At 45.3% G+C, this 27,457-nt stretch overlaps 1 protein-coding gene across 2 annotated transcripts; it reads left to right on the top strand.

The window, feature by feature from the left end:
• The first annotated feature begins 9,283 nt into the window (after positions 1–9,283).
• On the top strand, positions 9,284–18,073 carry LOC149867236 (uncharacterized). 2 transcript variants are annotated; one of them, XR_016441996.1, is made up of 3 exons: positions 9,284–9,454; positions 9,564–12,705; positions 13,337–18,073. XR_016441996.1 is itself a non-coding variant. In XM_090045012.1 (2 exons), exon 2 carries the CDS (start codon positions 10,718–10,720, stop codon positions 12,281–12,283), a length of 1,566 nt encoding a protein of 521 aa, XP_089901138.1. In that variant the 5' UTR covers positions 9,284–9,454; positions 9,564–10,717; the 3' UTR covers positions 12,284–13,039. The 2 variants fall into 2 exon arrangements, 1 of the variants encoding a protein (XP_089901138.1); XM_090045012.1 differs by lacking the exon at positions 13,337–18,073 and having other exon boundaries at positions 9,564–13,039.
• Positions 18,074–27,457: the final 9,384 nt, after the last annotated feature.

Raw genomic sequence — 27,457 nt, 5'->3', positions numbered from 1 at the left:
GGGAGCTGCTATGGAACAGGATAAGTTTACTGTGAAATATGGCCTAGATGAGACAAAAAAATCTCTCTCTCCTTTAAAGGGGATAAGACTTTTTTTCCTTTTAAAGTCCTCAAGGGACAGCACACTCTCTACCCCTACAGCAGTCTCCTCTTAGTGCCTCATCCCAAATCAATGAAAAGACTCCCACTAATGTCAGTGAGCTTTGGCTCCAGTCCTGTAGTTCCTTCAGAAGCATCATAAATCACTTTAGTTTACTTCCATTATGGAGAGATCCCCAAACAATCTGAGCCCTGAGGATATGCAGCTGTGTGACCTGTCTGCTGCTGAGGAAAAGGTTAACTCTTTTCCTGCTGACTGCTAGAATGCACCAAGATTATTCTGTAATGCACTCAGTATTATTACTTGGGCTTTTGGTAATTCCCCACTGAGGAGCAATAAGGGCTTATGGTGTCAGAAACATCATGCTTCTAAGTGTGAGATCTTAGCGAAGATGAGAGCTTTCCATATTTTGAGAGGCCAATGACAGCCTCTCCCTTTGTGGTTACATTGCTTATGGAAGCAATCCCAAAACTCTGTATGTAAGCTAACATGGATCTTTCACAAAAAATTGGACTGATTAGATTAAAAAATGAAGCAACAAAAAAGAAAAAAAAATCTCTTCCTCTGCAAACGGTACATTTCTCTTGCATAGTGAAAAATCAAGGAGGAAGAAGCTCTAAAGCAATAGGGCAAACCTTTTTTTTTAGCAGGCATGCCACAAATCAGCCCCACATCTTCCTCAGGTGCCACTCTAACCCCCTTCCCCTGTCCGATTGTCTGCTCTGCTTTCTGCTCCTTACCCTGTACTCCATGTCCAATTTCTCTTCCTGGTCTTGTTTGTCACTGCACTGCCTGTCCCCCCTGGTCTACCACATACTACACAAACTGCCTATAGCACTTGTGACAAGTATGCCATAGGTTGGTCACCCCTGCTCTCAAGCATTCAAAGAGACTTAGTAGTTTATGCCATACTGAAAATGAGATATGATACTTAGCTAAAAGCAGGAAGAAAAGAGCTCAAGGCAACAGTTGCAAGTCGGTCTCTAAATGACTTCATATGAAAGGGAACTGGGGTGGTGGTATGAAAGCAGGGAAAAGATCAGGAGATGCATGATGATGGGGATGTCATGCCTAGGTCAAGGGGAGAAGAGTCACCTGGGGTGTGGTAGATGCCCGTGGTTGCAAAGAATTTCAGAACTGCTTTTATGGCCTTTCTATGGATATAGCAGAATCCAGTATGCTCCTGTGTACTGTTATGTATGCTTGTTGTTAACATGTTGGCTGTATTTGCATGATTTACTTGATGCTAGGGTTAGGTTAAGATTATATACCAAGTCTGTTCTGATGTTAGATGGGACACTAATACTGAATGTGCACTAACAGAGTTGAAGAGAAAATCGTGGTTTCAGTATGTGTATTAGCAGAGACACAAAGAGATAAGGATGTTGAGGCCTTCAATGAATTAGGGTAAGAGAAAGGGTCAGTGAAGTGTGCTGGATGCTGGTGGAGATGTTGGATCTCAATGTATAATGCTCTGCAATATGAATGATACCTCAAACCAGCTGGCTGAAGCTACCTTGCTATGTCAAAACAGGTATTTAGGACACAGCATCTTAGCCTGCCTCTTAACTTAGAAAGTGAATTTTGACAGAAGGCTCATTGCTTTGTACAAAGGCTTTTGGGAATGTCCTACACTTCAGCTTTTACTAGAAAAATTGGGTGTGGGCATAGGGGCCTAAAACCTGTGGTCCACACTGGCATAGCTCTGTTGAAGGGCAATGGACCTACATCATTTGCTTCAGGAGATCATCTGCCCAGTACATTCCTTAGAATAGCAGAGCCAAAGCTTGGTTCTACTAATAATGGCACCAATCCTGTCAAAACTAATTGTCAAATCTTTGCCTTTAATTTCCTATGCATATTGTACTGAAGCAAGATTGTCTGGCAAGCAGGCTTTCACTGTAGTCACCTTATCAGAGCCAGACATGGCTCAGCTCACTTTTAGAGGAATAAGTTTCTTGCCAAACCTGTAGCAGAAGGAAGAAGTTCTAGAAAAAATGGGGTTTCAGTTTTTACATATTGTATAACCTCTTATTAAAGCACAGGAAGTAATATTGTACATGGCTGTCTCAAAGAATGTGGTCAAGAGACAGGAATGCTACAACCCAAACATTGGGGGAAAAAATGGAAAACAGCTGTCTTTTGTCTCTTTGAGGGAACTTCTCTGGCATATGTGCTTTGAGACAGCTGCTCTGAATGAAGGTCATTTTTACTGGAACTCCACTGGCAAGTTAAGCTCTCAAGAAACTATTGTGAAAATACTACTACTTTCCTTTTCATTAGAGGTAAGCAAAATGGCAGATCTAGCCAGTGGCTGGACACCATTTCCCAACGTCCCCATCTCATATCACTGTAGCCGGTTTCCATGGAGATTGGCCCTAGCAGCGCTGGCAGGGTGTGTGGCTGGTGGGGAGGGGCTGGGATCTTGCAGTGGTGACAGCTTCCTGCAAGCCTCTGCCTGGTGTGTGTGGTCAGCGGATTGCAGCTCTGCCACGGCTCTGGACCATGCTGTCACTGTCACAAGATCCCAGGCCCAGAGCAGCTCTCTGACCAGCTGTGTGCCCCAACAGTGTTGCTGAGGCCAGTCTCCATGAGAAGCCTAGCCCTACGCTGTCATGGTGCTGCCAATCCTGGGGTTTCCATGGAAACCAGGTACAGTGATGCAGGCAGGGGCAGCTGGGAAATGGAGTCTGCCATGGGTCCCATCCGGCCCATGGACCAGACTTTGCCTGCCCCTGCTTTACATTTACCCATGATGAAAGTTACACCAGGTGTAGATGTAATGAAGTGCTATATTCCCTGTCATCACAAGACTAGGAGGATCACATACTCAGCATAATGATGCCAAATGAGAAGTGTCACTTTCAATTCCTTCGAAAAAACAATTTCCAACTCACATGAAATAATGTGTGAACTCTTATCCCATCTTGTGGTTTCTAATTAGCATCACTAGTTAGACAATGACATAACTTAAGAAAAACAGGAACATATCACATTAGCCTCAGTACATCATAACATAACAATGTACCAAGTGACCTTGGCTAAGTACAGTCAAAAAGCCTGAGGCTGATTCGATTCAGTCTTTGCAGGTTAATCTAAGCTGCAGAGAGTAAATTGAAACAGAAGTGAACAGTCATTTAACTTTAATTGGGAAATGCAGCCACATGCATGCAGTGGCTCAGGCCAGAAGCCAGAGCACACTAGAGCACAGCTCTCTGGCTTCATGTTCACTTCCTCTTCCTTAGTAGATAATCTGTAATCCCCAAGGTCTCTGGGTTTTTCAGTCCAGAATTACAGCAGCAGAACTCTGCAGAGTTGTTCGTCACTTCCTTTTCCTACCTCTGTAGTCCACAGTTGTAGTCCACAATTTGTAGTCCACAGTTGCAGTAAGTTTGAGCAGTAGAAGGGGTGTTTAACCCCCATCCCTGGCCCCAGCCCCCAGCCCCCAGCCCCCAGCTGGGTTTTGCCTGGAGGGGCAGTTCACCTGCCCTCTGTAGACTGGGCTGCATCCCCAGCTGGGCTTGCCCACTCTGCCCCCCCTCCCTCCATTGTCAGCCAGACCTCACTGCTTCAGCTAGGGAGCAGAGGGGCAGGACCAGCCCTGCTCTCTGAAGCAGACAGCATAGCCCAGCCCAGCCCAGGGCTGCAAAGCATGCTGGGATGCTGGCAGACTAGGGGTCTGGGACAGATGTTTCATAAACTGTTTTGACTTGAATCAGTTAAGTCTGATACTACATTCAACCAGGTTTATCTTAAACCAGTTTCAGACATTTTGAAACTGGTTTATGCACACTGAGCTTCTGTTTTGTTACAGGTTTAAACCAGTTTATAACCACTTAAACTGGTTTATGTGTAACTTCTGTCCCTAGTCCTCATAGCAACTACTTAGGCGAAGCTAAATAACAAGTACACATGAGAATGAACAGTCACTGACAAAGTAAAAAGGACAGACATACACACATCATTAATATCACATTTTTCATAGAACAACAACTGCCTCCAACCTCACTATCTTCATGATCAAGGAAAATCTACCCAACACTTTTAAAAGGTGAACTTGGGAACAAAAATTCATAAGCTGGCTAGACATGAAGAGCCAAGGATTAAACACTGATGTCAGGTTTATAGTACATTCTCACTTTTCTATTTATACAGGAATTCAGGAGTTGGATAAAATATAATGACGCCCCTCCCCGATAGGCCAGTCTCCCATTATCAGCTTATTTTCTTCTCCTAATTGTATGTCTGCTACCCCTGAGAATTTCTCCAGCTCCCTCATCTGCTCTTTTTCACTATGCTGCGCCCAGCTCCCTGTGATCAGAAACCTAAGGAAGTATGACTTGCCTTTGAAAGCTTGTCTAACTTTATCCCAACTACATAGTTAGTCCAATAACAGATATCACCCTAAGAAATCCTATACCATAATACTCACTTTCTCACAGTAAAGTCTTACAGCAGCTAACAGCAGGATCATAAGCAAGTTTAATATACTTCTTTTAAAGGAAGAGAAGTGAATGCATGCAGCCCCTATTTTCTCTCAACTTGTCTTTCTTCTGCTTCTCTCTCAGCTCCTGACTAAAGCTACTTCAATCTTAAAGTTTCTGCATACTTCTCTGCCCTCCTTGATGGGCTAGATGCATTTTAGGGAAGTGTAGGGGGGAGGCCTGGGCTCTGCTCAATGCCAGTAGAAGAACTTGACCAGGTTTGGCCATTGCTCTGGTGTTTGGCTCCATGCTGCTGAACTGTTGCCAAAGCAAGAGGCCCTAGGTTTGAGTCTCCTCTAGGCTGTGCTTTTTGGAGTGGACCTGGGAAACCCACTGTCCCCCAAATCCCTTTCACAGAAGAAATGAAGAGAGACTCTTTTTGTAACTCTCTACTAAGGAACTTTCTAGCCTGCCAAATTAGAGCTGGCTCAGGCCAATCCCAGGGCCCCCATTTGTACTGTAAAAGCACTGAAGTAGAGCGCCACAGGAGAAGGAGACTTGAACACAGGTCATGGCTCATGCATAGGGTGCAGGCAAAGCAACACTTGGCGTGCTTCTCGAAGATAGTTTCATAGTTTCATAGTAGCTAGAGTTGGAAGGGACCTAGGTAGATCATCTAGTCCGACCCCCTGCCTTGGCAGGAAAGAGCACCGGGGTCAGATGACCCCGGCAAGGTGCTCATCTAACTTCCTTTTAAAAATCCCCAGGCTAGGAGCCTGCACCACTTCCCCTGGAAGCTGGTTCCAGGCCCTAGCCGCCCTGACTGTGAAGTAGCGCCTCCTAATATCTAATCTAAACTTACCCTCCGCCAGCTTGTGACCGTTATTCCTGGTCACTCCTGGCAGCGCACGGGGGAACAGGGACTCCCCCAATACCTGCTGATCCCCCCTGACCAGTTTGTAGCAGGCCACAAGGTCCCCCCTTAACCTTCTCTTGTGGAGGCTAAACAGGTTCAGGTCCCGTAGCCTCTCCTCATAAGGCCTGCCCTGCTGACCCTTGATCATACGAGTGGCCCTCCTCTGAACTCTTTCCATATCGTCCACGTCCCTCTTGAAGTGTGGCGCCCAGAACTGGACGCAGTACTCCAGCTGCGGCCTGACCAGTGCCGCATAGAGGGGGAGGATCACCTCCCTGGACCTGCTCGAGATGCATCTGTGGATGCATGACAGGGTACGGTTGGCCTTCTTGACTGCCTCCCCACACTGCCGGCCCATGTTCATCGTGGAGTCAATGACGACTCCAAGATCCTTTTCCGTCTCCGTGCTGGCAAGAGGGGAGTTCCCCAACCTGTAAGTGTGGTGCCGGTTCTTCCTCCCCATGTGCAACACCTTGCACTTATCAGTGTTAAACCCCATCCTATTCTCATCCGCCCACCGTTGCAACCTGTCAAGGTCAGCTTGTAGCCTATTGCACCCTTCTAGTGCACCCACATCCCCCCACAACTTAGTGTCATCAGCAAACTTGAACAGGGTGCTTTCTACCCCGTCATCCAAGTCACTGATGAAGATGTTGAACAGTGCGGGCCCGAGGACCGAGCCCTGCAGAACCCCACTGCCCACGTCCTTCCAGGTCGAGAAGAACCCATCCACTACCACCCTCTGGGTGCGGCCCTCCAACCAGTTGGCGACCCATTTGACCGTGTGGGCATCGACACCACAATCTCCCAGCTTTTTGATGAGGACAGGGTGAGAGACAGTGTCGAAAGCCTTCTGGAAGTCCAGAAAGAATGAAAGTCCAGAAAGATGAAGGCAGGCTAAGTTAAAACTTACCTTTTGCCTGCTGTGCAGCTGAAAGAGTGAGCCATTGTCTTCATTGCCTGGGTCCAGAGTTATGTCCCAAGTCACCAGGCTGTGGTGTTGCTCTTCCACTACTCAGGTGTCACACAAAGGCACCTAAACACACCATACAAAATAAACAAAGAACACAATAGAGATTCCTCTTTCCCTTCCCAAGGCTGGAGGACATCAGGAGCTAGAATATTACACACACAAAACACCATGCTCCATTTAGGTTCCCATTCAAAGCCTATCACTTCTGCACAGAACAGGTCACATAAACACTCTGGAAATCCTCTACACTCCCACCCCTGCCCTGCATGACTAGGGGTTTCTTGTATCAAGCTGGCCACTAAAAGCCTGGTTTGTGCTTTATACTTTCCTTCACAGGTATATACAACTAAGAACTCTTGTTTAAAATCAGCAAAATTCCAATCCAAAGCATAGTCTTAAGGAAGTACTTAGCATGAGCTTCAACAAGTTACCTGAGGATTGAAAATAAAACACATTTCCCAAGTGTTATTGTGCCCTGTTCAGTGCCTATCATGTTAATAGGCACAGACGGGGTATTTTGAGCTTTCTAGATTTTTCATAAAAGTGCTTTATACCAGCTTCTGGCCAAGGGCTGTCAACAGCCTTTCCCCACGCAAAACATCTTAAACCATGGAAAAGAAACAAACATAACCTTTAGGAACTCCTTATTTTTTACCTTTGGAAGGCTTTCCTATCCCCTTGGGAGCAATTACATGTTTGCTTTTCCTCTCCTCATTGCTCTCTTCTGTTACTAAAGGAGAAAAACATGAGTGTTTGCAAATTATTTCAGTGAATGCCAGCTAATGGTCACCTCTTCCAGGGCGGAGTCCCCTTGCCTTTCTTTTTTTAGAGTGTACTCTTTTAATTTAATTAGGGTTGTCCAGGATGGTACTATATATAAGGGACCTTTTCTTGATCTATGTAAATATCACAGAAGTAAATCTGACTTTATATCCTAGTCTGAGAAAAGCTGCCCAATTCACCCTGATGAACTTCCAAAAAATAAGGGAAAAAAATGGATTTTGTCCCTAGAAAGTATGTACTGCCTCACTATGGAGCCATGGACTGCTGTAGAGAGAGAGATGGGCTGCATCCCCTCTGGACAATGCCTACAATACCTACATAAGGGCTAGGTCATAGGTGGATTAATGATCTGGCCACTGTGGGATGGCTGGAGCTTGGGGCGGGGGCAGTTGCTGGGACAGAATCCTAGAGCTGAATTACCAAGTCTAGAGGGAAAACCTGGTGCAGCAGCCACAACACAGGTCAGGATCAGGATCCAGAAGGTTAGAAGCCAAGCTACCAAGTCTGAAGGGAAACCCACAGGTTGGGATCTGAATACAGAGCCAGACCAGGGATCAAGAACCAGAACACAGATTTGTAGAGTAACCCAAAGCCAAGGTCCAAAGAAAACTCAAAAGCCAGGATCAGGAACCAGGAATACCAAAGAACAGAAAAATCCAGAGACTTGCCATAGCAGACTATGTCAGAACTGCTGACTGTCCTGCAAACCCATGGCCCCAGCAGGGTCTAAATGAACAGATGCACTCCCAGATGCATCCGCCAATCAGGTCACTCACTGTTCTTAAACTGGAGCGGAGTTTGCTAGCTGGTGTCTTACTACAGGTGTGGCTGCTTAAGGTACTTGGTCCAGGCTGGCTTGCCTGATCTTGGTCCCTGACATCAGTCACATAAATAAAGCCTTGCAAGGGGGCACCAGCTTTGGGCATCAATTTAGAGGGGGCATCAGTGCTATCCTATAGTATCCTACACTTCTGCTCTCTGGTGCTCACTCAGATTCTCCCTACCCTCCCTTCCTCTCATTTGCTCAACAGTATCTCTCTGCCTAGGATACTTAAATTGCTAGTTACACCCCTGCATAAACCTCATAACTAAGGTCACTAAAGTCACTGCCTCCCAGGCCTACCAATAGCCACATTGTTTTCTTGTGCTCACTAAACATCTGTCTATAGCAGGAGTGGGCAATTATTTTGTGCAGAGGGCTGCTTACTGAGTTTTGGCAAGCCATCGAGGGCCGCATGACAGGTAGGCAGGGGCAAATATATATTAATTTCCTACATTTTTTAGGGGCCCTGTGGGCCAAATAGAATGGCCTGGCAGGCCGCATTTGGCCCGCGGGCTGCATTTTGTCCACCCTGGTCTATAGTCAGTTTGTCTGTCTGGTGCTATATTTAAACTAAGAACTCTTTAGGCTAAGGTCATCTTTTTATTCTTTGTTTTAACAACAACTAGCACAATGGGGTTCTGTGATCCTCTGTACTGAAAGCAGGCAGCCATACCCAGCAGGCAACTAGGGCCAGGGGCCAGTTGTTAGGCCACTAGCAACCAGGCCAACTTGAGTAACTAGGTCCAGCTGGTGGCAATTTGGCTAGTCTGCTGCTCTGGCCCCTGACCTCTGCCTTAGCAAGTTAATAGTTTTACTCCACTTAAATCAAGCGCATGGCATGAAGAGGCAGCAGCCTTCATTCTTCTATGGGAGCATCCTGCCATTTAGAGAAACACAATGTGGTAATCAACTAAACAGTAAACTCAGTGTTTTCATAATTATTCTGTTTCTGGTATTACCTGGCAATAAATTCTAAGCCTGTTGCTACCTCCTGAATACAGTTAAGAACTTCATTTTGATAAGAGTAATCTCAGTGGATATTTATTTTATATAGAATATGTTTTCATTCAGTTTGCTACATCTATTTTATTCAGGGACTGTGTGGGGGACACTTGGCTAAACTATTTGAACAGATGTTCTCTGAAGAGATTTGAATTTTTTATACAGCACAGCTAAAAAGGACATTAGTGGCATGTTCCTTAAGTAGATCAGCTGAGGAGTTAGAGAGAACACACTGCTGTGAGGAGAAGCAGTACGTACTGTACTCTGCACATTGTTTCACGTTTCTGCTAGCAGAAAGGACCGGATGTAGGCAACTGTTCTCTTTTTGGAAATTAGCATTTCAGATCAAGTTACTAAAGTGGATATATAGCTTCAGTTTCAGATGCAGGAATTCTTTGGACATAATAGCTATGCAAAGTGAGAGAAAAATGGATGTAAGTTTTGGATTGCTGGATTCTGAACTGAAGCAGAGGGCTTAGTATGATACTGGGTATATAGTTACTTTTGTCCATTTTATGTTGTCCAACTTTTCATCATCAACAGTCTCTAATCTGAGGAGTAAATAGGGGAAGTCACCAGCAAGTCCAGAGGTGGCCGAGGAGGCCAAACCAAGATTCACATGTTCAATTACAGACATGGCATATAGTTCTGGAAGGAAGGAGTGGGTCCTGATAATGCTGAATCACAGCTCTTTCCCTTTGTCTCTCTTGGCTGTTTGCTTCCTCATAGGTGAGTTTCCTCAAAATTGTTAGAAATGGAATATTGTTAGAAATGGAATATTGTTAGAAATGCGCAGCTTGCATCTTGCACCTGATAAGAAAGAAATACTGCCCAAAGCTTCTTTCTCCCCCTCACCCGCCTTAGTCTTTCTCATGCCTTAGTCTTTCTCATGCTGATTACAGAAGCTGGAATTCAATTGAGTGTGGCCTTGGGGTATGAACTTTTGGCGAACTGTTGTAGTTTCTGGGCATGCTTAATGAACTGTTGCATATTCATCTCTCTGCCCCGCATACTTAAGTAGCTAATTATACTATACATGCAATGTATGTAATGATGTAACTACATGTATGCTTGTATGAAACGGAAGTGGCTGTAAGAGTTCCGGTGTCTGCACACGTGCTCAGGAGAGAGAAAATAAATTCCGCTTGCAAACACAATTAGTTTGTCAGAAGCTGATTTGGGCATCAATGCCCCACTCTGACCTTGTTTGCAAACAAATACATCCTTTTGTGCCGGCTGATGTTTGTGTGTCTGTGATCTTTGCGGGCCTCCAGAGAAACGAACCGCTTTTGTGCAACAATCTGGCGAGCCAGCCAGGAGTTCTTTGGATCACCCCGGAACCCAGTGACAAGATCGTCCCTGCCGCCACGGGGAGTGCGCACCGAGCCGCCTTTTTGGGCTCGCCCAGGGGGCTTGAGACGTGAGTTGGGGTATCCGGGAGATTAAAGGCTACCTGTGCAAAATTTTTGGTTTCTGAGGACGCCAGACACACATTCCGGCATTCTGATCAAGATCTCTAGGATACCTGAGTGAGTATATGAATTCCCTTGCCCAATTTGGTTTCTGGATCCGGGGGCAAAGATTTGTTCGATTTGGTTTTGTACCGGGGGATTTTTGGCCTGGTATCTTGTGGACGGTCTGTAACTAGGATCTTTTGGTATTTGGTGTGCTTTGGGCGCACTCTTGTGGGCATTAATATGGGTGCGGGTAGCTCCCATGTAGAAAACTTAGGTACTCCTTTGGGTTGTGTTTTATGGAACTTTAGCAAATTTGCAAAGCAGGCAGATTATGGGGTGAAGAAGAAAAAGGATGATTTAATTAAGTTTTGTCAACTCGAGTGGCCAACATTCGGGGTCCACTGGACCCCGAAAGGATCCTTTGTAGTAAAAGAAGTGATAGCTATCCATGAAATAGTTATGCAGGATGGACATTGGGATCAATTTCCTTATATAGATTGTTGGTTGGGAGTGGTTCAAAATCAGCCACCTTGGATTAAGAAATGCTTAGTAAAGTCTCATGTGATGGTTGTTAAAGGAAAGACTCGAGGAGGACTGCCTGCACTCCCTGAGTCTGATGACGGGGGGAGGGATCCTGAATTAGCCGAGTACCAGGCTCATTCTCCTGTCACCCTAACAAGTAGCGAGAATGAATCAGACACCTCCTCAGGATCCAGTCCCTCTGCACCACCGCTCCCTCCCTCAGGGAAACCACCACCGGCGTACCAAAGCATACCTAATGATTCAGAGTGTGTGCCCCAGCCAAGTGCCCCATCTGAATCAGGGGATAAAGGCTATTATTTGTGCAAGACTGTAGAATCATGGCCGGTGCTAAACTGCCCAATGCGAGAGGTTATTGGAGAGGGGGGCAATGCAACTTTTGTCTACACCCCATTTAGTACTTCAGATTTATTTAACTGGAAGAATCAGAGCCCCTCTTTTCGTGAAAACCCTAAAAAGATGAGGGACTTGTTTCGATCCATTGGGCAAACCCATCGACCCACTCGGGCTGATGTCCAGATGATGCTCCAAACCCTCCTGACCCCGGAGCAGAGGAGATTAGTATTGGGGACGGCAGAGCGCATTGCAGCAGCCAGGGTAGAAGCGGAGGGAGCTGCTGGTTGTACCTTGCGTGATACCTGCCCTGTTGAGGAACCGAGATGGGATAATCATACCGCAGAAGGAAGAGAGCTGAGTGCACGGTATCTCGGGATTATAGTGGAAGCAATGGGGAAGGCAGTGCCTCAGGTTACTAATCTGTCTAAATTGTATGAAGTAAGACAGGGAAAAGAAGAGGATCCCTCAGCTTTCCTCGGGAGGCTGTACGAGGCGTTCCGCAGGTTTTCGGACCTAGATCCAGAAGCCCCAGATAATCAACGCATGGTAAATCTTATGTTTATTGGTCAATCCGCTGCTGATATTCGTAAAAAGCTACAGAAAACTGAGGGAGGTCCTGGGAAACCGATTTCAGAGCTGGTGGAAATTGCATATAAGGTATATGGGAATCGTGAGCAAGTGCAGGAGCGCAAGGAGGATAAAAAGGCTCAGCGACAGGTGGCAGCACTGGCAGCTGCTATAACTGGAGGTAACCCTAGAAAGGCTGGGATACAGAAAGGGAAAGGAGAAAGAGTGGAGGCAGACGTTTGTGCTTACTGCAGGGAGAAAGGACACTGGAAGAGGGAATGCCCAAAGTTGAAGGAGAAGAGAGAGGGTGAACCAAGAGGTCACCTCATGCGGGCAGAGAAAAAGGGTGAGGACACAGCATGAAGGGGACAGGGATCTAAGACCATTACCCTTCGGGTTGGAGCCTGAGAAGATCCCATGGTAACCATTAGGGTTGGTGGCAAAAACTTTAAAGCCTTGGTGGATACTGGGGCTACATTTTCAATGATTCCAGAAAAAAAACCCCCTGTGCAAGAGCTAGTGAGCAGCATGTTCTTGTGGAAGGGATTGAGGGAACACAATCCCGACTCCCCGTTTGTAAGCCACTTCTCACCAAAGTGGGGGACCATTTGCTTGAGCACTCCTTTGTATATTCTCCAAGTTGCCCGGTTGCACTACTTGGGCGGGACCTACTCACAAAACTGCAAGCTGAGATATTTTTCAGAGACGATCAGATGGTGGTCCAGTTACCTGTCAAGCAGAGCTCGAACTATCAGATGGCTCTCCTGGAGGACCGACACCCTGTAGTAAGTTCTGAAGATCACATGATTGGAGTAGACCCCTCGGTATGGGCTGATGGAACCCCTGCGCGAGCTAAGTCAGTCTCCCCGGTAAGGATCATACTCAAGGATGGGGAGGGGCCCGTTCGGGTAAAGCAGTATCCACTCAGCCAAGCGGCCAGAGCTGGACTCAAGCCGTTAATAGAGAAATACAAGAGGTGCGGATGGCTAGTGGAAGGGTCCTCACCATATAATACCCCCATTCTTGGAGTGCCGAAGGCAGATGGGGTCTCATACAGACTGGTCCAAGACCTGCGAGCAGTAAATAAAAAGGTCCTTTCAGACCACCCTGTAGTCCCGAACCCACACACGATTTTGACACAAGTACTGGGGGAAGCTGAAATATTTTCAGTGCTAGATTTGAAAGAAGCTTTCTTCTCCATTCCCCTTCACCGAGAGAGTCAAAAATTGCTTTTGAATGGGAGGTAGACCCTGGGCAGCGTACCCTGGACAAGCATGGCAGATTGATTTTGCCAAGCTCCCACGGTCCGGACATCATAAGTTTTTACTTGTCATGGTAGACCAGCTCTCCGGTTGGGTCGAGGCCTGGCCCACCAGGACTGCCACTGCGGCTACAGTAATGAAGTATCTGTTGCAGGAAATCATTCCCCGGTATTCTCTGCCCGAATCCATCGAGTCGGATCAAGGACAACGCTTTGTGGGAAAAGTAGTTCAAGAGGTCGCACAAGCCCTCAAGATCACTTGGAAACTACACACACCATGGAGACCACAGAGTTCAGGACAAGTGGAATGCATGAATAGGACCTTAAAAACTCTACTCACCAAGATCTGTATTGAAGCACAGCTTAAGCGGCCTCAAGCATTGCCGCTAGCTCTTACTTGCATTCGAAACACTCCCCGACGGGGCATTAAATTAACCCCATATGAAATTATGTTTGGCAAGCCTCCTCGAGTCTTACCCCCTGGGATGCGAGAAAATGTAACTTTTGAATTAGGTAATAGCGAGCTTCACATGTACGTTATTGCTTTGCAGTCTGTCTTGTCTTCTCTTCACAGATATGCAGCCTCCTTTCAACGTCTGCCTTTAGACGTCCCGGTACATGACTTCCACCCGGGAGACTGGGTCTTGGTGCAGCGGTGGAAAAAGAAACCTTTGACTGAGAGGTGGAGTGGCCCTTTCCAGGTACTTCTAGCAACCCACACCGCTGTAAAGATTGCTGGCCATGACTGTTGGATACACCATACCCGTGTGAAACGACATCCACGAGCGTCAGAGGACATCAGCTCCCAGGACGAGCTCACTCCGGAAGCTGAGCCGTCCTCAGAACAAGAAGCCAGCAGGTGGAGCTGTGAACCTACTGGTGATCTCCAAGTGCGCCTGAGATGGCTTAATCAGAGTCCAGAAAATCAAATAAGGAAGTAACAAAGAAAAAGTTTAGGCTGTATTTGATCTCAAGAGAGGGAGGATATGGTGGGAGTCTTAATATGCCTTGTTGTTATCTATGTAGTAAAAGAGGCAGGATTGAGCAGCCCTAGCCGCCACCCTATATCCCCGTTTCCCCCAATTGCTCCCCCAGAAGCAAATTTGTATGTTGACATGATGAAAAGAATTGCAGGTACCTTCAATCTCACCAACTGCTGGGCCTGTGGGGAACTCCAAGAGGCCAGAGGCCGGTGGCCTTGGAGGGCTTTTCCTTTGGCCCCAAAGTGGCTAGTGAGTAGTAAGGCGGATGTTAAGAGTACTAGTCAAGAATGGGATGAGAACCGCAGCTGGGATCTTTCCCAAGTGGCATTAGGAGAGTATTGCATCAGTAATAATGGCACAGGGAGGAGTTTGGGACATAGCCATTGTACATGGACATTAAAATGGGTCCGAACATGCACTACCTGTTATGCCCTTAATTGCAGCAGGTATGTGGGTCAATGGAATTCTACTGCTATCAAACTTCCAAATTCCATGTGGATGAAATGTAAACCATCCACTCCAGAATCATCCCCGCATGATGAGGACACCTGCTTCCAAAAGGCCAAAAAGGCAAGAGTATCACATTTCGATCCTAACATTACAAAACGTCAGGCATATAATGAGACCCGAAGTGAGCGATTCATACCTTACTTCTATAATTGGCAATGGGTGCACCCGAATGGCACGATAGCGTGGTTTAATAAATTTTGGAATACCTCAAATGACACAAATGAGGTAACCGAGTGCGAATATAGGGATAAAGATGGCGCATGGAGATGTCGGTTTAAACCGAGTGACCATTACACTGGCCCTTTAGGGCACAGGGACAACAAATACTATCCCCCTATACAATACTGTCACAAGGGTGGGTAGGAACCTGCTACATTGGGGTGATTGTACCAGCTTTCTTTTTACTACCGTCCGAGGTTGGAAATAAGTTGGGAATCTCTTTGTATGATGATTGGAAAAGGACCAAGAGAAGTATTGATGTAAGTTTGACACAGGGTGGCTCCCAAAAGTGGAAGGAGGATGAATGGCCCCCTCAAAGGATTATTGAGTATTATGGACTGGCTACATGGGCTGATGATGGGAGTTGGGGATACGGGACACCAATATACATGTTAAATAGAATTATCAGGTTGCAGGCAGTCTTAGAAATAATTACTAACCAAACTGCCACTGCTTTCGAGTTACTGGCCAGACAAAGTTCTCAGATGAAAGAAGCCATATATCAAAATCGAATGGCCTTAGACTATTTACTCGCAGAGGATGGTGGAGTCTGTAGAAAGTTCAGCCTTTCTAATTGTTGCCTCCAAATAGATGATAACGGGAAAGCAGTCTTAGAAATTGCCAAAGAGATTAGGAAAATAGCTCATGTACCAATACAAACGTGAAAAAACACATGGGATGAAGAGTGGTGGTCTAATCTGTTTGGAGGAGCTTGGTGGAAAAAAGTAGGGCTTGTATTTCTGTGTGCTCTTACTGAATTGATTTTTATTCCTTGCCTTACTCCCTGTTTCATAAGATTGATAACCACCACAGTTGAAGGAATGCAAGTTGCAACAGTTCCCCTCAAAGGGCAGACTGTAGCAAAAGTCATGGTACTCAGAAAAATTCCTCGTAATTATCTTAATCTGTCTAAATAAAAATGGGGAGCAGAAAGCATCTTGAGGGGGGAATATTGTTAGAAATGGAATATTGTTAGAAATGCGCATCTTGCATCTTACACCTGATAAGAAAGAAATACTGCCCAAGGCTCCTTTCTCCCCCTCACCCGCCTTAGTCTTTCTCATGCCTTAGTCTTTCTCATGCTGATTACAGAAGCTGGAATTCAATTGAGTGTGGTCTTGGGGTATGAACTTTTGGCGAACTGTTGTAGTTTCTGGGCATACTTAATGAACTGTTGCACATTCATCTCGCCGCCCTGCATACTTAAGTAGCTAATTATACTATACATCTCAGTGATCAGTGATCAGTGGTCTCAAGATCATCAGGGAGGTCAAAGAATTTCTCACTGATGCGCTGCTGGAGGTGCTGAATTGCTTTCATAGCTCCTTGTGTTTACTTCATTTAGGAACGATGCGAATGGACATTGTGGATCATATTAGATGAGGACCCATCCTGCAGTTATCTGTGCTGGTTGTCCTCTGGTGATACAGACATTGTGATGGTCCGAAGCATGCACCATGATGGAGTTTGTGATAATGAGATCATGTTCTGAACACTTGCTCAGGAAAGAATTCCATCAGAGTCCATGCTCACTCTAACATTAAAATTGCCAAGAAGAATTATCTTCTCTACTTTGGAGACAAATGACAGCAATAGAACTCTTCTTCTGTTTTGTCATCTGTATCAAAGGTCAGGGCATATGTACTGATGACTTTTGCATTTTGTTTGATGGTCAGAAGAAGATGAATGGTCATGAGATGCTTGTTGATGCCAAAAGAACACTCCAGAAACCAAGTAACAAATCTTGGCCTTGACAGCAAAACCAACACTATGGATGTGTCCAATTTTTTTAGCTTTTTCCTTTCCAAAAAAAAAAAAGAAGAAGAGGTATAGTTACAACCATGCTCTGAACTAGATATGAATCAGGGGAAAAAGCAATAATTTCATCATAGATAAGATGGCCTTATTTGAAGATCCTTCAAGAAGGCTGTAGTTTGAAGAAATGGGATTTCCCTAGAAATAGAGAAGAGAAACTATAGGTTAGTGCTTGGACTTGAAAATTCAGAGGCACAAGAAAGTAGATGCCTGAGCAAGAGAAAGGGACAAAAAAGGCATCCTGTCCTAACTGCAGGACTAATTGGGTGCGTCAATATGTGTGATTAATGCGACTAAATATACTCCAGCTCAATCTGAGCCAGAGTAAACTAATCCCAATGTTATCTGCTGCTGGATACCATTTATATCTGACAGGATTATCTGACAGCAGTAAATTAGTCTACTGCACCCTAATTGCCATGCACATCTAGACAGTTATGATTTACTGCACAGCAAATTAGTTTGCTGCACAGTAAAATGTCTCATATAGACATGTCTACTGAGGAAGGAGGACATTGACTGGAGAAGAAGGACAGACTCCATGACTTGAAGGAGAAGTCACATGCCAAAGCGAGACACCAGAAACCTTAGATAACTACAAAGAATACTCTAGTACTTTGAGGAAACCAAGACAGGGAATGTCAAAGAGGCGTTCTATTTTGCCTGGAGCTGTATTGCTTTGTCTAGAAAAGATGAATGTTTTGGTTTGGAAACTTTGGCAAAACTTTTGCTTTAAGTGCTTATAAAGGCCTTTTAGGCTGACAAGTAAATGCCAATATAAGATAAAATGACTACAGATATATTTAGATTGGAAATTAGAAGAGGACTTCTGTCAGAAGAGTAAAGTTTTGGAATTGTCCTTGAAGCAAAGTACTGGGGGCACAAAGCTTAGTCACTTCAGGAATGAACTGGACAAATTATGCAAGGGATGATATGATAGGATAGATTTCTGGCTTAACAATCAGTGTGTCTATGATACAAATTCACGTGTTTGCACCCCCAGTTTGGAGTATTAAGGTAGCTCTTATGGCCAGAAAGATTTCTGGAAAGGCAGTCCTGGAAACAAAGACTAAAGAAATCTTAAGTCTAATGTTCTTTAGAGAGCGCCCAGCAGCAGGGCCTTTGCCAAGAATGACAATAGCAAATAAAAAAAAATTGTTAGTCCTGTTAAAACTGAAGGTAAGCAGAAGCCAGGGCAGTGTGACACCTTACAGACTCACTTGTTCAGCAAGCCATGAACTTTTGTAGTCTACTTTGTAGCCTACTTTGTCATATGCTCTAAAATAGAAAAAGTAGCAAATAAGGTACAATAGTGTTGATTATTTCAAATGTCAATTAACCGGAAGGTTTTGTATTAATGAGAAAATGTTGTGTTTCCCAGTGTAATAAATTCACTACCAGTAACATACATGGAATTTGCCCTGCCCTCTGACCTTCTCCCTTACTCTTTCATGCAGGCATAGTCAGCAATTTTGGGTTCACGCTTCTTATTTGCTGTACAGTACAGTAATTTAAATGTTCAGTACTTCAAACTATGTTGTTTGATTATCTGGAAAAAAATTATTATCCAGAATGATTGCGATACTAACAATTCTTGATAATCTATGCTCTACTGTACATACCGCTAATTAACAAAGAAAAAGAAACAGAATGGAACAATTGTTCTATTTTTTTTCTTCCAGAAATCTCAGCTCCCCATAAACTTCCAGATCCCAGAAATACATTCACCCTAAACATTTTGGACTAACCAGAGGCCAAGGCAAAGAGCCAATTTCCCTATGGCTCAGGCAGCCACCTCACATATAACATGGGATGTTCTCCCAAGACTGGCCATTTGTTCACACCTTAATATTGGTCTTCCAGATTTTTTCTTGCTTATTCTACTTGGTTGATACCTGCCATAACATAAAAGCAAAAGGCAGAGTTTTATGTAAGTGAAATTTATTTCTACAGTGAGAATAGGGGAGCTGAGCGCCTCACTTTTTTTAGCTTACACTTGACGTGAGACTCTCTAAAGCAAAAACACATGTCTTAGAAGACTAAAGCTGATTTTAATTTTCTAATTTAAGAATATTAGTCAGATGGTTTAAGGAAAATGTTTCCAATGCCAGAAGACCAAAATCTTCAAAGGTATTATATTTCTTAGAAGGTTGGAAGGAAGTATAAAATAGATTGATTGTGATGTGGTAGGAAGCAAACTAAAGCCCCCAGTTATGCAGGGAAGAAAGTCTTTTGCAAGTTGCTACAGCCCTGGCAGCTGTATAAGGCTTAAATTTGGCAGCTTGGCATTCATCTCATGTCCTAAAAAGAAAAAGCTCTCATTCAGTTTTTCTGGAAACCTTTTATTCCTTTATAGCTACTGAGTGATGAAGATGGAGAATGAAGACACTGTGGAAGGAAGTAGGGGAGTAAAGCCTTCTTCAAAACATCTTAGAAAGATTACCTCTGAACTACGGAAACAGCTGAGTAAAAGGAAGGATTCTTTGGGAGAATGTTCTCTTTGCCTACTGTTCAGGATCTACCAAACTCAAAGAGGTAGCCAGCTGATTTCACAGGCAGATCCCAGTGCTGGCCACCAGTTTTGTGGGCTGAGCATAGCGGGGCCTTACCATGCCTCTGATTGGCCAAGGGGCCCTGGCAGTCCTGTCCCTCCCTGCAGATTGCCATGTGACCTCAAACGACAGCTTGATTACCCTGATTAAGCCCAAGGAAGTCATTAATTCATGTGTTATTAAGTGTGGATTAATAGCTCCCCCAGGCTTAATCAGGATGATTAAGCCATGGTTTTGAGCCATCCCCAAGCAGTGGGATAACATGACTTTGGCTGGCTTGCTGCAAACACTACCCCCCCAACCCTCCCCCAACAACCCCCCCCCAAAAACAACAAACAAACCCAACCCTCCAAAAACCCCTTTACTGGCAAGCAGAGAGTCTTGGAACATGGGGATGGGGGAGGGGGAAGGTGGGTGTGGGGCAGGTTCGCTCTGCCCCACGCACTTTTTCTCCTCTCTCTCTGCCCTGCCCCCCGCCCCAGCACAGTTACACATACTGCAAAAAGTAGGAATCATTAGAGAATAGGAGAGATGCAAGGAAATGCGTTACCTGATGAATTTAAATAGGGAATCTCTTTTGGATTTTTTAGTGAAGATAACTGGCCAATGATGTGAACCTATTTCTCAAGGCACTGCACTGAACACAGAAAAAAGTGATTTTGCAGTGCTACTTCAAAGACTGAAATCTCACCTTTTATGTTGCAGCAGTTTTTTCAGATCTAAGATACCAATGGCAAAAGCAGAAGCTGAGCAAACCCTTCACTGAGACAACATATAAAAGGATGAACTGTCACAGCACCCCAGTTAACAACAAGGCAATTCTTTTATTATCTGGAGCCAAGTTTCCAATTGCATCTGCAGTGCAAAGCAGTTTGCCCCAGGGAAGAAGAAAATAATCCTTCTCCAATGTGCCTGAAAGGTCCCAGGGTCTCAGTCAAGAAAAGAAATTATGAAATTTTTTATTGTGTTTGGGCCTGTAGGTAGTGCCAAGGAATCATCCAGCATAACATGGTATGACAGAGCGTAGCCGTTAGTGGAAAGTGATATTTATGTATATCCGTAATGGATTAAAGGGGTCAAAGAAGAGAAAAGGAATGATGGAGAGGTCCAGAGAAAACATTGCTATGCTGCACTATAGTACTGAGGAGACGCACTCAGGCACCACAGGCAAACAGCTTGAAGACAACTGGTATTGCAAGAGTGTGTTGGAGGAGTATCAATTTAAACTAGTTGAAAGGACACTAGTAATTCAGAAATATATTCTGCATAGAAAAACTTGCTTATAAATCTAAAACTCTGCAAAATGCTGGAGACATTGCTGGGCCATAGAGCTGGGGAAATTTCAGCAGTCAGCAGTCAGCAGATAGTGCCTCAGAGGAGAGAAAAAACTAGCCACATGGCACAGCATTGGTTACCTTTTCTCATCACTACAGACTACATTAAGGCTGCTGGCACGGCAGAAGTAGTATAGGGGCAATGTGATGGTTTAGAGAGGATCTGGAAAAGTTGCTATTAAGCAGAGCCCAAGTTTGGGGATACCACTGTCAAAGGCTGGAGTCCTAGGGGCAGCCTTGACATCCCCTAGTGGCCAGGCAAATCCTGCCCCGGCTCTAGCTTTAGGGGCTCTCATCTCCTTTTCTTGCCTGTTTGATGTTAATGTTTGGGATTGAGGGAGGCTGCCTGAGGGACCTAGAGCATGCCTGTTGTTGTTGGAGTGTCAGGCTTCATCCTCTTCAGCTTCTGCCCGTTTCCTTCAGCTGAACCCACTAGCTCTAGTCCACGGATCAGCCTGAGCTTTGGGGTTCTCAGCTTCCTGGCTCGCCCTCTCAGACCTCGATGTCAGATTGCCCCTCTCAGGCTTGTGTCAGACTGTAGCTCCCTCCTTGCAGGTATTATGGGACCTCCTGAACCACCCCTATAAGCCCCCCAAAACCACTGGGTCTATCAATATTGGGCTTTTAGATTCCCCATGTCTCGGCTGGGGCCAGTCAGAGACCTTCAGCCCCCTGGGCCCTGGCCCTACCTCAGGCCAGTTGAAATCTCCAGGCCCTTGTTTCCAGCAGCCTCGGCCATAGTCCCTCTTGGACCTTTGGTCTCCTGAGCCCTGGCCCTGCCTTGGGCCAGTTCAGACACTATGGGGCAATCCCTCAGCAACCAGCCCAGTATATTGAAACCAAAACCTCGAACACAAACCCTGTCCCCCTGAGTCAGGGTTTCTGAGCCTGCCTAGACTCAAACTAATCAAAATACACATATGGGCCCTTCTGGCCCAAACTACTGCTGCCCCAATCCTGGGCTGAAATCCTTTGTTAGCCCTCAGCTCTGTGGCTGACTGAGGGTCTAGCCTATTCTCTATTTTACAAAGATCCTTCTTGCTCAGCTCCCCCTAGCCAGTCTCTGGAGCTGCCTTACGTTCCTCAGGCCTGCTCCTCTTCCAGCCATCTGGCTTTCTCTGCGTGTGCCTGCAATTAATCCCAATAGCTGGTTATTATAGCAATCCAGCCTTAACGGTGCCCTGCTTGCCCTGCAAGGCTGTGGCTGGGCGCTGGCTCTCAAAGTGATAGTCACAACCACCCTCACCGCCCTTATCAGTTGAGTTCACAGCTTTTTTTTGAAGTGGAGTTTGGATACCCAGATCCTCCAAAGACGTCAGAGCAGTTGTGGTGAAGGGAGGGAAATCATTTTTACAGGCACCTACATTTCTCTAGACCAACACCTGGTCTCCAGACTCCCAAATCTAGCTCCTGGAGGTTTCTCTCACAGCAGCTGTTAACAATTCGCTTTTGCTACCAGATGACTCTTCCTGTCTTTTCTCATTTCCCATGACTTTTTCTTCTGTATTCATCACTACCTTTCCCCAGACTTAAATGTTTCACATCTTTTTTCCCCCCATGTACTTACTCTTTTTCCTCCCACCTTCTCCGTGTCAGAATATGTAAATAAACAAATCAAAATAGGCCATACACACTAGGAATCCTTAACATAACCTAAAACGTATTAAGTGCATCAACTCAAGTAAAGCCACCACCAATAAGCGACTCATGCTGAAATTCACTACCATCAGTCTATTTTCCACAGCTTGTGGTCTTGGTTCACTTCTAATGGCCAGTTCCCAGCAGTTAAGAGGAGAGATGAATGGCAAACTATTCTTTCATCCCATGACAGTTTGATTTAAAATTTTAAAAGTACTTCTGTCCTATTAGGATGAAACCAAAAATGAAGCCCACCCCAGGAGTTTCCATAGGTCAATAGTGAGAACATTCACCTTGGAGGGGAAAGCACAATTTAAACTCTTGCTTTTGCCTGGAACACATTTGAATTTTGTTCTCCCACATCCCGGTTGTACATCTAACCTTTTGGCATTTTGCAGGAATTGGGGAGCTGCCTCATTTCACCCTGGAGCCAAGAAACATGTTTCACAGTAAAAACTGTGCCTTCAGTGCATTCCCATAGAAATCACTCTTTCCCCCAGCCTGCACACCCCACCTCCCAGAAATGGCATTTTCCAGCAGGCATTTTGGACAGACAAATTCTCATTTAAATGACCAACACTATCCAGGTTACTCTTTTACTTAAAAAGGTAGAGCCATATATATTTTAGCACTGGAGGTTTTAGGTTCAGGCTCCGCTCAGGAACCAAGCACAGTGGTTGTTACATTATACAATTTCAGTCAAGGGAATTGACAGCTAATATGTCCTAAAATGCCGGGATTGGCACTGGGATTGTACGTATCAAGGGAAACCCTTTATCTTATGTTCTCTCCAGGGTTACATACTACACAAATTCTTGAGAAAAGCCCTTGCTTGGGATCTCCAGCCCTAACCTGGTCCTTTGAACACCTCCTAAGGCCAGCCAAAGCCTGAATCATCAAAGCTCTCTGAATCTTTTCTGAAGATTCGGAGAGCTTTGAATCGATTCGAACCTTTAAATTGGTCCCCTGATTTGATCAGGATTTGGAGATTCAGCCACCAAATCGGGCCAAATCTCCTCTGAATTGAATCACCACCCAAAGCTTGTAATTACTGCATATTAATTTAGCATGAGTAGTGAAACCATGTGACTTACAGAACTCACATGCAGATTAACATTTATATTGTTGGAAGCAGCTAAGTAATAACCAAGGCTATAGTAATGTCCACAAATTATATGAATGATCCATTTTTTCTACCCAGACCAAATCCCAGTTTTTTGTTCTTCTGTTTCATAACGTTATTTATTCCTCTCAGTTCAAAAGATGTCATTATCTTTCATGAATTATCTGTCATGTCTTTTAGCAGAGTCACTTACTTGTTTAAAGATTTGTCTTCTACAATAACAAGTATCAGAGATCCTTCCTTCATCTTTCATGTGGCTCATGCTCATTCCTCCAGAATGCCATTCTGGAGCCCATCCCCAAACAAAACTGTATTTGTTCAAGATTCATTCTCTCCATGTTCCACCCTGGGAGTGGTTACCAATTATTTGCATGCTAGTGACTGTTCCAATGGGAAAAGAAAAAACGGCCAGCAGAAAGTAGAGCCAAGTAATTTATGCTCTACTGGGAGCCAGAGCAATCAATTAGAGCTTTTGCTCGCTGCTTTTGCTTATTTGCCCTACTTTCAGCCATTACTGGTACACATGTAAGAGGTAATAGCACTTGGTCTTTCAGGTCCCAACAGTATGCTGCTAGGCATCATTTTTTACAACGGAAAGACACAAACGTGCAGTCTTGTAACTCTGGCAGGTGACAGGGTTTTCCTATGTTCCTCTTGCTTCAGAATGAAGAAATATTTGACTGAGAATGCATTAGTAAGGCTGGCAACTTTGCTCAATACGTGTTTTATAGGGAAGGCCTTTTTCCATTAGTTTATCCCATAAACTGTTGGAAAGCCTGAAAACAGTAACTGTAACTATGTAACCCTTCCCCACCTTTTCCTTTCTTAGTACAGGTTGACTTTGCATGTCAAAACAGACTTCGAGAAAACAGACACCCTTCATATGAAGCAGTTAACAAGGGTAGTCAGTTCCCCAGCCAACTTCATGTATCGCTTGAAGTTCAGAATATTCTATGCTCAGAGACAAACAAATGTTTAGAGAGAGTGAAGTGAATGTTGTCCCTTGGGGAGCGAGGAAAAGCTGGGGAAAGGTTTTCTAGGGACATATTAAATATAAAAATATAAATATTTAATAAATTTTATATAAATATTTCTGGGAAACATTATAAAATGGAGTTCATTGTGATTAGTATGTAGCATATTTCCTGTTCAGGAAATTAGCTTTGAGGAAGCCACATGACAGAGACAGCATCTCCTTTCCCTAAGCCAGCTATCTGAACATTTGTTTGGGCAACTGAAATATTATTTAACTCATGCTCAGCTAATATTAAGATGAATGAATTGTCAAAGTTCCTTGCAAAAAATAGTTTTTCCCAATACCACCTCTACAAGTTAAGTGAAGATTCTTGAGCAGCCACATTTTATGGATGCAGAAACTGAGATGAGGGACTGAATTAGAGTTTGTCCAAGTACAGAGGAGCCTGTGTGTCAAGGCTGGACCTCAGGACTCCCAGGCTATCACTCTCACAAGGGACACCTTTCTCAGGTTAAGCATGGTCTCTAAAGTACAAGTATGACAATACTTGCATTTTGATCAGCACCAGTTCATTTACATCCTCACTCCAGACAGCTACTGTAACAACATATTGTTTCTAGTTTAGACAGTACTTCATGAGTTATTCTTTAATATTTTGCAATCTCCATATCCCATTTAAGGCTGTCTACTTAACTGATTTTTTAAAAAATTAGCAGATCATATTTTTCAGTCCAAATACCTGCTCTAAATCAGGAAAAGAGACAATTTTAGCCAAGGCCTCCTATTTCCAGGGCAGTGCCTGAACTGCTGTGTTAGGGACTCTTTTTTGCTGTAGATATGCAAGGAGATCTTGCATCTTGGAATGGTGTCAGCAGAAGGGATTGACTCCTCACCCAAGTCTCAGGCTCTCTCAGGGCTGTGGGCTGTTTAGCTCTGTCTCTGCCTCATAGGGGCTTTGAGGCCCTGCCCTTGTTCTCAATGCTCTAAAGCAATGCTGGACTCCTTGGCCCTTGTCTCTACCCTGCTAGGTCTCTAGGCTCTAGGCATGGTCAATGCTTGGAGCCTAACCCCTGGCAGGACTCAAGGCAGTAATGGGACCTCTAAAAAACCCACTCTTTACAGTCCAACCCAAACTACCAGTTGTAAACTGTAACTAAAACCATAAGCACTCTGGCTATAACTAATAGGCCTGTGTGAAGTGGCTAGTATTCACTTTGGATTCGGCCGATTCAGGGAACAGAGATTCAATTTGGTGATTCAAATCACTGTCCCAAATCGATTAGGCAGAATCTGATTCAGAGATTTGGCTGCTGCCAAATCAGCTGAATCTCTGAATCACACAGGCCCCAAGCCCCGCCTGCCCCAGCTCCTGGCTCTTTGAAAAAAAAAAGCCCCCACTCACCAGCTCCTACCCGGTAGGTGGGGGGTGGGGGTGATCCCTGCAGTCCCCACTGCCCCATGCTGCGTGAGGGGCTCTGTGATGAGCCCCCTGACCCCTGCCTGCTCTCCCAGCTCCCCCGCCCCATGGCTGCCCTGCACACCCCAGCTCCCAGCCCTTAAAAAAAACCCAAACAAAAAACCCTGGGCTCACCAGCTCCTGCCGGGCGGGGGGGGCATGATCCCTGTTGCCCCCCACTGCCCTGCACTGCATGGGGAGCTCTTTCATGAGGCCCCAGAAGCCCTGAGGCTGCAGCAGCTGGTGAGTTGGGGGGGGTTCAAAGAGCTGGTAGCTGGGCCAGGCAGGGCAGCCATGGTGGGGGCTGGGAGAGCAGACGGATATCGGAGAGCTCCTGGCACAGCCCCCCATGCAGTGTGGAGCAGTGAGGAGCAGCGGGGATCTCCCCCCCCCCCAGCAGCATCCAGTGAGTAGGTGCTTTTTTTTAAAACAACCGGGAGCTGGGGCCAGGCGGGGAAGCCATGGTGGGGCTGGGAGAGCACACAGGGTCAGGAGGAGCTTGGGGGTGCTCGGGGAGCCATGCAGGGGTCCCCCCATAGTTGCCTCCCCCCTCATCTAGTCCCCCCTCCCCTGCCCCCTACTTACCAGCATGGAGTCTGGGTCCAGCTCCCTGCTGCAGCCAGTGGGGACTGTACAAATCGCTGAAGCTCTCCGAATCTTTTCCGAATCAATTTGGACCTTTTAATTGGTCTCCTGAGTCGATTCGGATTTGGAGATTTGGTGGCGGAATTGGGCCAAATCTCTGAATTGAATCAGTACCTGAAGGTTCGCACAGCCCTAATAACTAAACCTCTAGCCTCCTAGGCTCTATATGAGTTCTAGCTAGCCATGGGCCTCAGTCGGCTGCAATACCTCAGCCTTTTACTTGCTGTCTCCAGGAATAACATGCTTGCAGTTGCCCTCTTAGCAACAGACATCTCACCACAGAGCTCTTCCCTTTCCAGCCTCCATGAACACAGGGACTGGCTGCCCTGCCCCTGACTACCTCTCTCCCAGGTGACTGCAAAGGGCTGACCACAGGTGCCCCCTAATTAGGTTCACTAACTGGTCTCCATGGCAGCCTACTTGTAGCACTGCCTTATCTCCTCTGCAGGGCTCCTGCCTATAGTCATACTATTCTACTTCTGATTTACCAGCTCTGCAGTAAGCACTCCTAGTGCCTACTTCCCTGGCTTCTAGTCCCTACTTCTCCTGCAGCTTCTTCCACCTGCCCCTCTCTCTGGGCTCTTTATCCATTAAAATAACAGAGAGCCTCAGGTTCTGTTAGAAGGTGCTTGAAAACAAAACATTTCATGGAGATATTACAAGATGTTTGGCCATTTTTAACCAAATTTGGCTAGATTTTAGCCAGATTTGGCTAATCTGTTCTGAATTCACAAATATTTTTGGCTGTGCCCAAACAAACCTGTCCTATACCATGTTCTAGAGACTGACAAACGTATGCTTCTTTAAATAATTAGTGGCTGAAGGGCCCACATTTATACATAAAATGCCTCACGGCCAGTTCACAAAGGACAAAAAGTGATACCCTTTCCTTTACTGCATATCTTACCACAGTGGTCTCCAAAGTGGTATGTGTGCACCCCAGGGGGTGTGCAAGACGATCCATGGGTACGGGAAGAAAATATTAGAACTTCTATTTATATTTATATAAATATATTGGGGGTGCA

This window comes from Crocodylus siamensis, chromosome 4 (genome assembly GCF_052110815.1).
Source record: "Crocodylus siamensis isolate JL-2025a chromosome 4, ASM5211081v1, whole genome shotgun sequence".
Lineage (NCBI taxonomy): Eukaryota > Metazoa > Chordata > Crocodylia > Crocodylidae > Crocodylus > Crocodylus siamensis.
This window is presented reverse-complemented; position numbering and strand designations above follow the sequence as displayed.